This window comes from Lycium ferocissimum, chromosome 5, assembly GCF_029784015.1.
Source record: "Lycium ferocissimum isolate CSIRO_LF1 chromosome 5, AGI_CSIRO_Lferr_CH_V1, whole genome shotgun sequence".
Lineage (NCBI taxonomy): Eukaryota > Viridiplantae > Streptophyta > Magnoliopsida > Solanales > Solanaceae > Lycium > Lycium ferocissimum.
Window position 1 is genome coordinate 15,077,875 of NC_081346.1, and position 15,827 is coordinate 15,093,701.

The following is a 15,827-nucleotide window of genomic DNA, read 5'->3' on the forward strand; positions in this document are numbered from 1 at the left end:
CCACGAGCCACAATCATGGAACCCTTAGTGAGCTTCCACTTTCCAACACTATCGGGTACCGACATATCCCTCATCATCCAAAACACCAACAGAGATCAAGTGCAAAATGAACATCAGCGCATGCTTTACATTGTTTAAAACTAGTTTAGTTCCAATACTAGTTTCCAAACAAATCGTTCCAACACCAACCACCCTAGATACCTCATTACCCATACTCAAAGTTCCAAAGTCACCGAGTATAGGATGAGAAAAATTCCTTCCTTGATGTCACACGAGATGCGGCACCATTGTCACAACCCATTTTCGACTATCACAAGCAATATTTATCGCATCCGCATCGTGGACAAGAATAAGATCTTCCGTAGTGACAATGCAACACGATTGCCATCTTCTTTCTTTTCCTCCTTATCTCTATTCTCCTTTTTCAAAATCCGTGAGAACTTCTTTGGTGCCCTTTTTTTCCCACAATGATAACACTCAATATCTTTAACTCTCGGCTTCGGATTTGCTTCTATGATGTTCTCATTTTGAGAATCACGATTGTTGCCTACTCCCCTAGTGTCAATCACCAAGACATCGATGAGAGAACCTTGAGATTTTCTTCTCATCTCTTCATTTAAAAGATCGCTTCTAAGCAAGATCCATGGGGAGATTACATCATCGTATGCATTTGATAATGAAGTTCTAATAATTTCCCAAGAATCCGGTAGGGAACCAAGTAGAAACAAGCCTTGAATTTCTTCATCAAAATTAATGCCCATAGCAGATAATCGGTTCATGATCCCCGAAAATATATATTCGATGATCTCGTTGCGGAACCATCGTGGCATTTTAAACCCAACATTTGCTTTATCAAAAACATCTTGTTGTTACCGCTTTTCCGAGCATACAAACTTTCAAAATGCCCCATGGTCCGAGAACGTGTCTCCCAAATATGGTTCAACACGTTATCGTCAACCCATTGTCTAATAAAGCCGCAAACCCGCCAATGCAACAAATTCCACTCTTATCCGGAGATCGGCTTTTTAGTGGCAAAGACAAAGTTGATGAAAATTCTTGACATAGAGCAAATCTTCCATTTTGCCCTTCCAAATGGCATAATTTACGCCACTCAAAATAACCATTCTACTAGTATTGGCTTCCATCATTTAGCACAAATACAAATACTATTTATTCGGAGACCAAAGTAATTCTTTCCGATGTGGAAGTTCGGTGGCCGCAAATTACGTAGCATACTTTTGATACCACTTGTTGGGAATAAAATAGACCGCGAAATAATATTCACGGTATTAGTGATAAACGCGAACACTAAGTTATGGTTAAGTCAAAGAATAAAATAAAGCAATAATGACACCGGAATTTTACGTGGAAACCCTTCGAATAAGGGAAAAAACACAAAAGGAGTAACCGATATCACTATCAGGAATTTCACACTGTAGTAACGAGTACAAATACTCCTAAGACCATTACACCTCAAAAAGAAATAACACTCTTTTTGATTTTCCCACTCACTACAATATCACTCACACTCTATTTTTCACACGTACCATTTTTCTTACACAATGATACCACTTTCGCTTCCTGTTTTCAGATGTACAAGTGATTTTTGGTGTGGAAAGAGACCCTATTTATAGGGATGGAGTGTATTTTTTATCTTGGCATTAATTACGCATGCTAATTCAAAGATTGTATTAGGAAATTGTCAGCAATCACATTCACACACCGAGAAATAAAACATTTCACTTAAATCAAAGATGAGGCTGGACCCCACAAGTGTCGGAAAGACACATGTTTCAGTATTATTAGTACCAAAGTTAGGAATTTAAGACCGAGTCTGAACAAAGAAGAAAAGAAGTTTCGAAGCTTTAAAAAAAAAAAAAAAAAAAAAAAAACAAGAGGTTATCGTCATTGGTCAAATGGGTCCGCGCATACCTTTTGGTAATTGGAAAATTGCAATTTTTCAGCTACTTAAGGCATTTAATTGTATCACAAGGGAGGCAATTAGCACGAGTTCCTAGAATTATTTGACTGGTAAAGTTGTCCCTTCTAGATTTACATTTACGTTGACTCTTCTAAGAATCATATTTAATTTGTTTCAATTGCTGGATTACCAATGAGTCAATGACTTTGCGTAATCCGTGACTTTGCAATCAGCCTAAAACCTCAACCAACCATCATGCCATGTGATATTAAGTTACTTGACACGTGTCGTGCCTTGTTTCTTATTTCAATCTGTCTTTCCCAGCCAAAAAGAAAAAAGCATTAACAAAATTATTGGAAAAGGATTTGAACATATTGCACAACAAAAAATAAAGTTACCATGAGAAAGCATAGACAACAAAAAGTGGAGCCAAATATATCCCTTTGCGCAATTGCGTCCCTTCCACCTTAAACGAGGCCTCCAAACGAAAAAATAAAATGACAAAAGCTATCAGACCATGTCTTTTTTCTCGAGGGAAAAAGAGTAAAAATAAAAAAAGTCAAAGTAAATAAGGTCAATGTTCAAATAACATTCAACGCAGACCAATTGATTAGGCACCTCAAAAGTACAAATTAGGGAGAGCCAAGGCCGCCAACCCTGTTTGATTCGTGTTAAGTATAAATTGGTCCAAAGCCACGTAAAAAAGAAAGCCAATAAATTGATTAAACAACCTTCACATAACGTAGCCATTTTCGACTCTCCCTCTTCCTCGGAGAGTTCTTATATTTCATCTTCATTTCCAAATTCTCTTATACATAGTATTACAAATTAAAGCTCTTTGAATTTCTTGATCACAGTTACAACTACCTACTTCAATGGCGTTTCCAGACAACTCTACCCGGAAATCTTTAATCCCAAGTTTTCTTTACACGACTAATATGGACCATCTTGGCAATAATATGGATAGATCATCTCAGCCATCCATTTTACCATCATCATCACCGACGATGGAGAAGAAGCCTTTCTTGATTCCAGCACCAAAGGAGAATTCAGATTCAGGTTATAAGGTAGAAATGTATTCACCGGCATTTTATGCAGCCAGTACCATCGGTGGTATTCTGAGTTGTGGTCCTACTCACACGGCTGTCACCCCTCTCGATCTTGTCAAGTGCAACATGCAGGTATATACTATAGCAGAGGATCCTTTTTATTTTCTACTTCCTCGTTTCAACTTACTTAGCAAAGTTTGAATCTACATGGAGTTTAAGAAAGAAATGAGAACATTTTGAAACTTATGAGCATAAATATACGGTGGTTGTCAGATTGTGGAAACTTATAGTCTTAACTATTCCATAACATTTGTATCATTATAAAATTTCTTATAAAAGTTGAGACATGAAGTTTAAGTTAGATTATTTTCAAATTAAGAAAGTTTTCATTCCTTTTTGAGCGGGCTAAAAAGGAAACGTTTCGATATAAACTTGAACGGAGGGAGTAACTTTTAGTATTAACCTTAGAATTTATGTTATGTTAGCTTACCGCATAAATAATTATTATACTATCAGATTAAGTTGACCTACAATAACAAATAACCTAAGATAACCTGAAAATAGGGTAATAATTTGTTATAGCCACTTGAATTGCAAAGTTAGGATTTTTTTTTTTTTATTATTAGTATATATCGTTGTACATGACTTAAAACTCTTATGAAATAGTTGAAGATAACGGTCACGAAAAGACGATGCTTAGGCTTGCATAAAATTGATCATGTTAGGCTGGATAGTTGTGTGTTACTTTTGATCTAACCTTAATCAATCATTCCTCTGTGAGCAAATAAAAAACAGAGCTTTCACATCTGTATTTTTTGCTCTTCCATTCTATTCTTTCGCTTGTTGACCTAAAATCAAAAGAGAAAAAGAAAATGAAAAAAATAAGAGTTGCATTTCCAGAAAAAATTGGATTAATGACGGATTTAATGTCCTTATTTTGAAATGTTTGATTTGTCAGATTGACCCAGCGAAGTACAAGAGCATTTCGTCTGGTTTTGGAATTTTATTTAAGGAGCAGGGTATTAGAGGAATGTTTAGGGGTTGGGCACCTACTCTGGTTGGTTACAGTGCACAAGGAGCATGCAAATATGGATTCTATGAATATTTCAAGAAGTACTACTCAGACCTTGCTGGCCCTGAAAATGCTGTCAAATACAAGACTTTAATTTACCTTGCTGGTTCTGCTTCTGCTGAAGTTATTGCTGATGTTGCCCTTTGTCCATTTGAGGCTGTTAAAGTTCGTGTACAAACTCAGCCTGGTTTTGCTAGAGGCTTGTCTGATGGACTTCCCAAACTTGTCAAGGCTGAAGGAGCTGCCGGGTATGCATATATATTTTAAGTTGAACAAGTTTGTTGTTAATTTGCTTATTGTGGGGTTTGATCAATGCTGACGAAAACTTGGTATTTGAATTTTTATTACAGGCTTTATAAGGGGATTGTGCCTCTCTGGGGACGACAAATTCCATGTAAGCTTACATATTTCCTCTGATAGTTCCATCACTAGGATTTTGATTTTTCATATGGGTACTTTGTTTGACTTTATACTTGGAAACTTTCCAAAAGGTGTCATTCAGTTTCTTGCAATGAGAAGTTCTAGCACTTGCTAAAAGTACACTTAAAATTTATGTTCATTAACATATCATGAACATTTCTACGGCTATAAGAGCATGTCATTAATGTTAAATGAGAAGTTTAAAGTTAAAGATTTCCAAATATATAGGTTCTGTTCTTTTTGGAACAAACTAAATAGGAGTGTTGTATCAATGAAACAAAAGGAGTATAACTTTTATTTGTCGAACTGCTTGGCATCTGTTTAATTACTCTTTCTGGAGTGTTCCACATGGATATTGGCTAGACTGACTGAGTCTCATATGGGTTATTTTACAGACACCATGATGAAGTTTGCATCATTTGAAAACATTGTGGAACAACTCTATAAGCATGTCATTCCAGTACCAAAAGACCAGTGCAGCAATTCTACGCAGCTCGGTGTGAGTTTTGCTGGTGGATATTTGGCTGGTATTCTTTGCGCTGTTGTGTCACACCCTGCTGATAACCTAGTTTCTTTCCTCAACAATGCCAAGGGGGCGACTGTGGGCGATGTGAGTAAATATTGAACTGCTTCCTCTGCTTTAACGTTCGGTTTCATCTTAATCCTTAATGATGGATTTGTTCATTTTTGCAGGCTGTGAGTAAGCTAGGACTACGGGGTCTCTGTACTCGTGGTCTTCCCCTTCGTATATTCATGATTGGCACACTTACTGGAGCACAATGGGGCATCTATGATTCTTTCAAAGTTTTCGTTGGCCTGTAAGCTTCTTCGACCTTATATTTTCTTTGCTAACGTTGAATCAAGCAAGAGATAATCTTGTGACTTACTTATAATATCTTGAACTGATGCGTAAATTCCTCGCCTTGCAGGCCAACCACCGGTGGTGCAGCTCCTCCAGCCCAGAAGTGAAGAAAGCATTGATGATTACGTAATATCTTCTTCTTGTTTTCCACTAGTTCTAAGGGAACTGGAAATTCTTTCAATTTAAGTTTTGACTTTTGATATATGGTAACATTAGTTTTGAATTCTTTAAAGGTTTGTAGTTGTATCGGATATTTTGGAGGATGAATCATCCTCGGCATTATTGGGTTTAAAGTAGTATCACTTGGTCTGTAAACAAGTTTTTTGGATTTACAATAATATGGCAAATTTATAATGAGAATATGTAGCTTCTCCACTTCATGGTTCTCATGTGATGAGATGAAATTTCTTTTGTCGATTCAATATACGATTGTAAAAACACAACAAAGGAAAGACCTTCCAAAAACACTCAGCAAATACATGAGAAGAGTACAGACAGTTTTATCAAAAGCAAACGGTACAACTGTTTTTATTGGAACAAGCTATTTCTTACACCTATCAACTATCAATTTCCTGCAACTGATACTACATTCTATAGGCAAAAATACATAAACCTGACGTTAACAGATACTCATTACATATCATCCTCGCCAGTGTTTAATGGATATATGGTATCAAAGACAATCCTTGCAAAGACATGTCGGACTTCCTGCAGGCTACCCAAAGCTAACAACTCATAGTCTATCTTGCTACCTTGCTTAGGTACAAATCCGTTCTCCTTTCCCATTCTAACGCATTGGCAAACCTTGCACGCCTTTAAATACAGTGCTAATGGAATAAATACCTGCAAAGGAATGAAAAAGGAAGAGATTAGGTTGTCTCTTTCTTTGGCAGATGAGTATCAACTTTCTTTTGGTTCGTAGCTGTATGCCCACAAATATAAGACATTGAAACCAAAGGCCAAACGACCAGGAGAGGAAACAAAGGATTAGTCACGAAGAATAACAAGAACCAAAAGTGAGAGATTATTAGGGAAATCAGCTTACTAGATCTGAGTACGGCGCTTTAGGGTAGTTTGTCATTGCTCGTGAGACAAAATACTCGTCCGTCATATTAGTCAGTGCCCTTTGAACTGAAGTTGCCAGTTCCACAACTTCTTCTTTTAAAGCTGGCAAGTCCAGATCCTGAGATTCCAACTCATGAAAGCTTCCATCATGTTGTGCAGAAATCCTTTTAGCTATACTTAAAGCTTCTGACAAATCACCTCCGTTATGAACACCAAGGCCAAATGCAGCAACCACCAAAGGGTCCCTTGGTTGATCTGAGAGTGCTTTATGTAAAGCCAAAATTGCGACCCTAGAACATTTAAAATTCAGATAAGCTTTGGCTGATTGATCCGACAAGGAAATTAGCTTCTTAGCATTCTGATGCACTTAGAGTTTGAGAAAAGGATTCTACCTCTACATTTTTAGGAACAAAATTGAGAGAAACATGTTAAAACCTTTTTTGGCATGTTAACAGAAGACAGATCAGTTACACTTAAGCTAAGGCAAAAACATACACCATTACCCTATTACTCACATTCTTTTAAAAGTATTAATTCTTTGGCGATGTATCGCAAATGACATAGAGAATACATGCACATACCTAGGAACTGGGCAGACTTCAGTTGGGGCGGCCATGTGAAACCTCACATCATATAAAATAAATGAAAAATAAAAGCACTAGAAGTTCTCCATATTTTCTATTTTCTATTGGCATAAGAGTCTCTAAAAGGCTAAAAGACCTAGAAAGAATTGGACTTAAAAGTAAACATACTAACATGACTAAAAGTCTAAAACATATTGACAAAAAAAAATCTGCACTTGCACGTTTTCAGTTACTTGCCAAAAATATTGTTCACTTGCATTTAACTGACTCAGAAATCTGTTGAAATAATTACACTGGGGAACTAGAGGATGTGTCATTCTACAATATACGGAACATTTGCACATTTGGACTAGTAAACAAGCCCACTCAAACTGACTGAGAGAATGTCCAAGAGATATATACGCCAGTCAAATCAGCCGAGAACTTTTTTGAAACTGGTAACTATAAATCAGCCGAGAACTTGTTGACGGACATTTTACCTTTTTTTTTTAAAAAATAAAGCATTAACTTTTTGAGCTGTCAACAATTAGACACACACACATATTTGATTTGTCCTTGAGGTTCCCATTTTCTAGGCCATTTCCAGTGGTCCTTTATTTACATATAATACGTATGAATTTTGCTCTTCGGTTTCACTTTTCTATCTAGTATCTGAACAGTCCTTTAACTAACTTTCTAGAGGAAAGGTAATGGTCCCTGACGCAGGAGAATTATCAGGCTGAAATAGGAATACTGCACAATCCAATAGATATCCATGACATTGAAACTGATTTATAGAGTGACTTACAAACCATCTTACTTGCTGAGCCAGTGCAGAGAATCTTACCATAAGCTACTGTGGCATGGCCTATCGGGGGCCACTAATTTATCAAGGTTGGAAAATAGAGACTGCAAAGGAAAGCAGAAACAAGTTAATCATAATAGTTTTGACTTCTTACTCATCAAACCAAAACCAACATAACATAGGTTCGAGAAATGAGATATGCAGAATTGCTAATATGTCAAAACTTACATGTGGAAACGGAAGGAGGAGAGAGATGACAATTATATTCATGGTATTAAAATGGTGCATCAACAAGGATAGGGAACCAGAATAAAATCCGCATTTGGATGTTGGCAATTGATGGTTTGCACAAATAGGACGTCAGAGAACCCATGATTTTTTCATTTTTATTTTTTTGAGAAACAGGTACTGTAGATTCATGATTTCTCTTCATTGTAGTATAGGCCATTTAATGATTTCTCTTCATTGTAGTATAGGCCATTTAATGTAAAAGAGAAGTATAGGCAGGATCGCGTGTATATTCTAAGAACGCACATGTACTGAGTTTGGGACTATTTTTTTAAGAAATACTATCTCCGTTCACATTTACTTGTCCAGTTTAGACTTTGCACATCCTTTAAGAAATAATAATTGATATGAGTATTTTACTACAATACCCTTATTATTTGATGTTTAGTCTTGGGTCTTGAAAAATGATTTGGGGAATGAGTAATTACAGCTAAGGGTAAAACATGGAAAAAAAATATGTTTTTCTCTTGATATACTAAAAGTGATGAGTAAAAGTGAAACTTTATTTTTAGTATAGTGGACAAGTAAAAGTGAACGGAGGGAGTAACAAAACAATGCAATCTTTAACACTCAGTGAGACAACCATGAGCAACTCTTTGCTAAATAATGATTGTTGGTTCTCTTCACTCAGTGCTGTTCTCAAACTCATTATTTGCATTTACAGAGCTTTGATCGTCTTGAAAATGCTCCCAGTATGAGATCTACAACCTTATGATTCTCCATTAGATCAACACCAAGTTAATTGCAAACCAACAAAAGAAACATGGTTTGTTTCTTCTCTCTCTATCCTTTTGACCTTTTTTTACGAGAATCTGAGTCTCTCATCATTATATTTCAGGGAATGAACTTATGGTCAAAAATCTACCTCATCATGGCATAACTCACTTTTTAAGCCACAAATGCAGTTAAATAGATCAATTATGACTAAGCATAATAACTTATAACCACCGTTGTTTGCCATCACCTAAAGGCCAATAGGTACTACTTTTAAGGGAAAAATATTTCACCCCGGTAGTACCTTATGGAGGGCAGGAGTCTGTGGTGGATCCAAAAAGAAGAAATCAAACATCTTGCGTCAGAGCAAGATTTATAAAAAAAAAAAATATATATTACCAAAAGCAAGTTAGACCTCTTATCGCGCCTTCTAAAACCATGCCGTACGAAATATGCTGCCTGCAAATTAAGCTATATTAGAAATGAAATTTAACTGACCATGGGGCGAAACAGGATTCAGAGTATATTCACCTGAATTGGTAAAAGTATATCTAGAAGACCAAATTTCCACAATAATCTTAGTGAAGCCTCAGCAGAGCCATAGGCTAACATGTAATTCATTTCCATGAGGAGCCTTCCCTGAAAAACCAAAGCCGAATAAAACATTTTGAAATAGTTTTAGTGCTTTTACCTATCACAACATAGTTTTAATGCTTTGTAGTTTGTAAACCAACATATATACATATATTCATAGACACATTACACACATAAATATATTCATATATTACATATAAACAGTCACACACATACAAATTTTATATATATATATAAAGAGAGAGAGAGAGAGAGAGAGAGAGAGAGAGTGAGAGAGTGAGAGAGATGTTCACCATGTACCCTATCAAGCCTCAGGACTGAAGATGATAAGTTTGTAATAGAAAGAGCTGTCTCCCTTCCAAATCGAAATCCAAGTCTGGCAGCAATTCTAATTGCACGAAGGATTCGAGCTGCAAAGGTAAAATAATAATTTTTTTGATCGAGTAAAAGATTTCATTGATAATAAATAGGCCATCTTGGCTGTATACAAGAGATATACAAAAACAAGAAGAACCCTACAAAATATGGTTCTCTCCAAAAGAAACCCAATCCTATATACAAACAGGAACTACATGGGTGCACCAAAAGAAAATAAGGGATCGGAGACTACTCCTCAATTGAGCAAAGCTTATCTCCACCCCTTCAAAAGCTCTTGTGTATAGTACTATAGTTATTTTAAGATAACAAATATAAGAAAGAAGATTACAATAGGGCAATGAAGTTGCTTTAGAAGAAAAAAAGCAAGCCAAGTGTTGGCAATTAAATCACAAAGCCAATAGATGTCCAAACAAATATAGAGGACTTAAACTGTCGATCATTTTTAAGAGTTGAACATCACTTAAGGAACAGGAAATGAAAGGGAACTCACCGCAATCCTCTATAAATGAGAAACTAGCAGGACCGATTGTTCGTACCTGTAGCAAAAGTGATCAAATCAATGTGGTGGAATGGAGAAGATTATGGTAACAAACTAACAATTAGACCTTATTAAAGATAATATGCACACTTTAGCTTTCCTGAGATCATCCACTCCACCCATGTAATCATAGACCAGTTTTGAATAAGGGTCAAACATCAACCTGAGCAAAAACAAAGAGGATAATTTACAACCGTCAGTAGACAATAGTAAATTTCAGAAGTTTTTATATAAAGTTTAGAAGCCTACTGAAACACCTCCAACCCATACACTACTTATAGATAACCGTCAAAAAAAAAAAAATTAAGTACAGCACAAAATCAATGAAAGTTGTTGGCAAATGTGGGACACTGATAAACGCAAAGTCAAGAAGGAACTAGGATCAGATATGCAACCCGTTTATCGTAAAATCTCTACGCAAACAATTTCTCCATCGAAAGTGGTCCTTCTCATCACAGTCAATGGGCTTCTCAAAAGATAAACCCAAGTCCCTCACAGGCCTTATTCCTGAGGTGTGAAAGCTTGAAACCTAATTATTAATAAAAATAAAATGCACCTCATAAGCAAATAATATGAATTTAAAGTGCGCAAAATGATCTTTGCACCTATGTTGGGAAGAAATGATAAAGATCATGGCAAACCTCCACAAGTTCATCATCAACATGCACATGGCAGATCGGGAACCGCCTTCCAACTATCTCACAATGTGAAAACGTTCTCCTCACCTGCAATTACAATGATGATAATAGGCCATTCAGATCACATGTATATTTGGATTCAAAATCTTAGTTAGCAAAGAAGAAACTTTTGCATACAAAGTACCAAAATCTAGAGTAATCACAAAGTTACAGTCAATTTGGCACACAGAGAAGATTATGAGAAAACATGAATCATGCTCTATAAGGACATAAAGCACTGAACTGAGTAATCAAATTAGCACCTTCTCCATCAAGATTCAGCACTCATCACATTACACCAAAGGCTAGTGACTTATAAGGATAAGACATCTGAGCAACATCCTTCTACTAGATCAATTACAGCTACACAAAACTTCAGACACTATTATAGTATGTGATGTGTCAATTCCATGCCGAAAGAAAAAGAATAGGCAGCTAATATTTGTTTAATGGTAGAAATTCACATAATACATAATGGTGCGAGCTGTTACAATCCCAATTCCCGCGTTAGAAGAGAAAAAGGTTTAGGTAACAAAACCAAAGCCTTCAAATTGTCTTTAATTCGTAATATACCGAAGACAATTTTCCAAGCAGCTGAATTCTCAATAAAAATTCCAACATAGAACCCTTGAGGTAAATTCCATGTTAAATCAGGCAATGCATCCGGACTTGTATATTTGAATCCCTCCAATCGCTGAGCTAAGACTCCCCTCCGAGGGACAGAAGGGAAGGAATGGTTCCGGAGATAATAGTAAACAAATTAGTTAAATAAACTACATAGCGTGTATGAGCTTCACGACCAAGAAGCGAGGACAACACATAATAGGAAGGGACCCACAAGTTGTTGAGGTAGGTTTTTTAGGCATTAAAGTCCTCCTATGTTGCTATGAAAAGGTTATTATTTAAAACCTGGAAACTGACAGAAAGCAGTTATGACATCTATAATGTAACTGATCTACAATGAAATATCATTGAAGATGATTTACAACATCACCTAGCATGACCTGAAATATATGCAGTAGAATAACCAGTATACAGTTCAGACCCAAGACTAACCTCTTTAAGTTCAGCAGTAGTTATAATGTCAAAATCTTTGGGTGTTCGTTTTAAAATAAGATCCCGAACACAGCCCCCCACAAGGTAAACTTCAAATCCTACAAGATAGACGGAAAGAAATTTCTCAGGGTGTCAGAATTCAGAGAAGACATTGAACTTATGACACAGGGAAAAGAGAATACTCACAGCCCGTACCACTAAAGCATTAGATAACAATTTATCAAGTAAATAGAAAAACTTCATGACAAAATCAGTATCTAATAGTTATCCTCATCAGCTGCACGTTATGCCACGATAATTATCCATTAAGCTTCAATCTAATCATTACTATTGAAAGACCAAGAAGCAATTACATATAGCCAAACATGGCATATTACATCAACTTTTTCGTTAAAAAAATATGACATCAACTATTTGGTAGCTGTTATCAGGTGAAACTCTAGGTCTCAGCGGTTGCAGTTTCTCTCTGCTTTTTATTGCCGCATGGCTGCTTCAGGATTTATTCATCATGTGTTTACTGTAAATGAGGGTGGAAACTTGGATCTTTAAACAAGTTTTTTATTGACAAGGATAAACAAGTTTTTTTATCTAAATAATAAAGAGACATTTCCTTCAAGGACTAACTGAAAGTTTCCCATTTTGGGTGTGTGGGTAGTGGACTTCTTTTGTGGGAAGCAGGGGTTCTACTTCGGCGAAGTTAGGCATCTCTCGTCAATAACCTAGGCATCGGAAAATGGGTCTGATACTTCAACTAGAGGAGCAACCAGTTGGTTCGCCCAACCCCGACATAGTGTCACTCATTCCCTAGACCAGAAGGGAGCCAATGCATATGCTAGTTGATTCATTTCTTTTTCGTTCTTGTTTTTATTTTTTTTATTTTTGAAAATTAGATAATCCATTTCTAAACAAAGAAAAATAGCAACAAGGAAGTTTTTAATAAAAATGGAAATCAATCCCATCACATTTATCACCTAAAGCAGCTCATAAAAAGTTAACATTATAAGAAGCCACGTACCAAATGGCAGATCTCATATACATTGCATTTCTCTTAAAAGAAACACGGACCACCTCTTGCTCGTAATCATAAATAAGGAATAAACAACAACGCCCTTAAGAAACTCTCACGCAAATCTTAAACTCTCTTAACCACAAAACAATTAAATGGGATAGGAAAGTTTGCTGATGCTAGAAGATGACTTATCAAATAGGTGCCAGGTACTCATAAAAGAATTATCAAGTATGAATATATTCATTTTTTTCTCTTTGCACCAATAGAGAAAGCGTAGTAACATGAATACTGGAGATTAGTCCCATTCATTAAGTTTTCCCGTTAACTAACAAGGAAATTAAATTACCAATATAATCCAAAACAAAAGCAAACATAATCAACTGGGAATTAGAGTACCTTTACTTTTGAGACCATTAAGAACAACTTTTGTAGGTTTTGCAATCATTGAACTGCTAATTCCTAGTTCCGTTGAATTGAACCTCTTCCATTCTGCTGGTTCTGCAACACCACTAAAATTTCATCACTTTTTTTTTCCAGCAAAAATGGAAACTTTACAATAAAACAAAAAATTCTCGAAGTTCACCAACCTTTGCTACTGTCGATATCTTCAATGGCTTCAATTGCTGCAGCACAGCTAATAAATGCCTGTAAAAAAAAAAACATAAAGAGTGTCTCAATCATAAACAATAAAGAGGCACGTATCTGTAAAGAGAGAGGCACCTTTCGCATGCTATGAGAGAGGGGAAAATGTGGGCGACAAGAAAATGCAAAACCAGTGGAAATTGCCATGGTTCTAAGCTATGTTTCTGCAACAATGAATACGGGGGTTTTGATAGGGTTTTAGATTCGAGAAGGAGAGATGATGATTTTGGACTCGGGTTGGGCTTGGTTCTATTCACATATGGGCAATTCGCAGAATTGCCCTTCTTTTGGGGTGGTCTTTAAATTTTGCCCCTCATATTTGAAATCTTTAAAATTTGCCCTTGCCTAACACCCATGTTTCGGGTTCGAACCCACGTGCAGGCAAAATTTTAAAAAAAAATTCGCAAGGCGAGTTTAAATTTATTTATACGGACCGCATACTTTTGTTAGGAATTACAAAGTTATGCGGGACCGGCATACTTATGCTTATTAGGCGGACTTAGCATAAGTATCTTGGATCAGGATAACTTTGATAATTCCCTCACAAAGTTATGTCGGTCCGACATAAAAGTTTATGGATAAAGTGGATCCATGCCTACTATGTCAAAGAGTAGGATTTGACCGATTTAACGAGTGCTTGGCCGGGACATATTGGATGGTTAGACAAATTATTGGTTCTTGGAGAATCTGGAGCAAGTGCATACTTCTTCTCAACTGGAAAAAGCTTGATTCGAACTAAATTCTTGCAATTATTAGGTAATCTGAAAGAGTGCCGAAAATTTATGGTGTTTGACATGCCACTCGACCAAAATATATTTCACAATGTGATTGTGCTTACATGGAAACTCGCGATTCTGCTAATAGGATCATACAATGGGGCTTGAGTGTAGAACCAATTTGTGTTATGTGCAAGTGTTGTGATGAAGAAAGTTTGCCCATTAAAAGTATGCCCCCTTTTCCATGGCATAACTTTGTGAAGGAATTATCAAAGTTATGCCGGACCGCATACTTATGCCTTATGGGCAGCATTTGGCATAAGTATGCGGATCCGGCATAACTTTGATAATTCCTTCACAAAGTTATGTCAAGATAAAAGTTTATGGATAAAGTGGATCCATGCCTACTATGTCAAAAGTAGGATTTGACCAATTTAACGATGCTTGGCGACATATTGGATGGTCGGACAAATTATGGTTCTTGGAGAATCCTGGAGCAAGTGCATACTTCTTCTCAACTTTGGAAAAGCTTGATTCGAACTAAATTCTTGCAATTATTAGGTAATCCCCGAAAGAGTCAGCGAAAATTTATGGTGTTTCAACATGCCACTCGACTAAAATATATTTCACAATGTGATTGTGCTTACATGGAAGGCTATTTCGATCGCTAATAGGATCATACAATGGGGCTTGAGTGTAGAACCAATTTGTGTTATGTGCAAGTGTTGTGATGAAGAAAGTTTGCCCATTAAAAGTATGCCCCACCGCATAACTTTGTGAAGGAATTATCAAAGTTATGCGGACCGCATACTTATGCCTTATGGGCGAGACTTAGCATAAGTATGGGATCCGCATAACTTTGATAATTCCTTCACAAAGTTATGCGGTCGGCATAAAAGTTTATGGATAAAGTGGATCCATGCCTACTATGTCAAAGAGTAGGATTTGACCAATTTAACGATGCTTGGCGGACATATTGGATGGTCGGACAAATTATTGGTTCTTGGAGAATCCTGGAGCAAGTGCATACTTCTTCTCAACCTGGAAAAAGCTTGATTCGAACTAAATTCTTGCAATTATTAGGTAATCTGAAAGAGTCAATCGAAAATTTATGGTGTTTCAACATGCCACTCGACCAAAATATATTTCACTGATGTGATTGTGCTTACATGGAAGGCTAGATCGCTAATAGGATCATACAATGGGGCTTGAGTGTAGAACCAATTTGTGTTATGTGCAAGTGTTGTGATGAAGAAAGTTTGCCCATTAAAAGTATGCCCCCACTCCGCATAACTTTGTGAAGAAATTATCAAAGTTATCGGACCCGGCATACTTATGCCAAGTCTGCCCATAAGGTATGAGTATGCCGGGTTCGGCATAAAATTTGTAATTCCTTAACAAAAGTATGCCGGGTCCGGCATACACGCGATTCAACCCTTGTCTTGCGATTTTTTTTTT

The 15,827-nt window shown here is 36.6% G+C and overlaps 2 protein-coding genes across 6 annotated transcripts; one reads left to right on the forward strand and one right to left on the reverse strand.

Annotated features, from left to right (window-relative positions):
- Positions 1 to 2,614: 2,614 nt before the first annotated feature.
- On the forward strand, positions 2,615 to 5,684 carry LOC132056190 (mitochondrial phosphate carrier protein 3, mitochondrial-like). The gene is made up of 6 exons (XM_059448277.1): positions 2,615 to 3,102; positions 3,929 to 4,290; positions 4,393 to 4,436; positions 4,858 to 5,072; positions 5,156 to 5,280; positions 5,392 to 5,684. The coding sequence occupies exons 1-6, from the start codon at positions 2,797 to 2,799 to the stop codon at positions 5,429 to 5,431; spliced, it is 1,092 nt and encodes a 363-aa protein (XP_059304260.1). The 5' UTR covers positions 2,615 to 2,796; the 3' UTR covers positions 5,432 to 5,684.
- Positions 5,685 to 5,800: 116 nt separating this feature from the next.
- Positions 5,801 to 13,839, reverse strand: LOC132056189 (uncharacterized). Of its 5 annotated transcripts, none has more exons than XM_059448273.1 (14): positions 13,732 to 13,839; positions 13,608 to 13,656; positions 13,408 to 13,509; positions 12,003 to 12,100; positions 10,911 to 10,994; positions 10,665 to 10,798; positions 10,360 to 10,432; positions 10,222 to 10,267; positions 9,654 to 9,763; positions 9,291 to 9,398; positions 9,159 to 9,218; positions 7,800 to 7,861; positions 6,370 to 6,679; positions 5,801 to 6,167 (listed from the first exon to the last, which is right to left on the reverse strand). In XM_059448273.1, exons 1-14 carry the CDS (start codon positions 13,798 to 13,800, stop codon positions 5,958 to 5,960), a joined length of 1,515 nt encoding a protein of 504 aa, XP_059304256.1. In that variant the 5' UTR covers positions 13,801 to 13,839; the 3' UTR covers positions 5,801 to 5,957. The 5 variants fall into 5 exon arrangements, with proteins under 5 accessions (XP_059304256.1, XP_059304254.1, XP_059304255.1 ...); XM_059448271.1 differs by having other exon boundaries at positions 13,599 to 13,656; XM_059448272.1 differs by having other exon boundaries at positions 13,599 to 13,625; positions 13,710 to 13,839.
- Between the last annotated feature and the right edge of the window lie 1,988 nt (positions 13,840 to 15,827).

Coding starts and splice junctions, on each gene's coding strand:
- LOC132056190 (XM_059448277.1), top strand. CDS start 2,797: ATGGCGTTTCCAGACAACTCTACCCGGAAATCTTTAATCCCAAGTTTT. Junction 4,291..4,392: donor AAGGCTGAAGGAGCTGCCGG/GTATGCATATAT, acceptor TTTTTATTACAG/GCTTTATAAGGGGATTGTGC. Junction 5,281..5,391: donor TTCAAAGTTTTCGTTGGCCT/GTAAGCTTCTTC, acceptor CTCGCCTTGCAG/GCCAACCACCGGTGGTGCAG.
- LOC132056189 (XM_059448271.1), bottom strand. CDS start 13,800: ATGGCAATTTCCACTGGTTTTGCATTTTCTTGTCGCCCACATTTTCCC. Junction 10,268..10,359: donor ATGATCTCAGGAAAGCTAAA/GTGTGCATATTA, acceptor CTTTTGCTACAG/GTACGAACAATCGGTCCTGC. Junction 6,168..6,369: donor AAGCGCCGTACTCAGATCTA/GTAAGCTGATTT, acceptor ATTCCTTTGCAG/GTATTTATTCCATTAGCACT.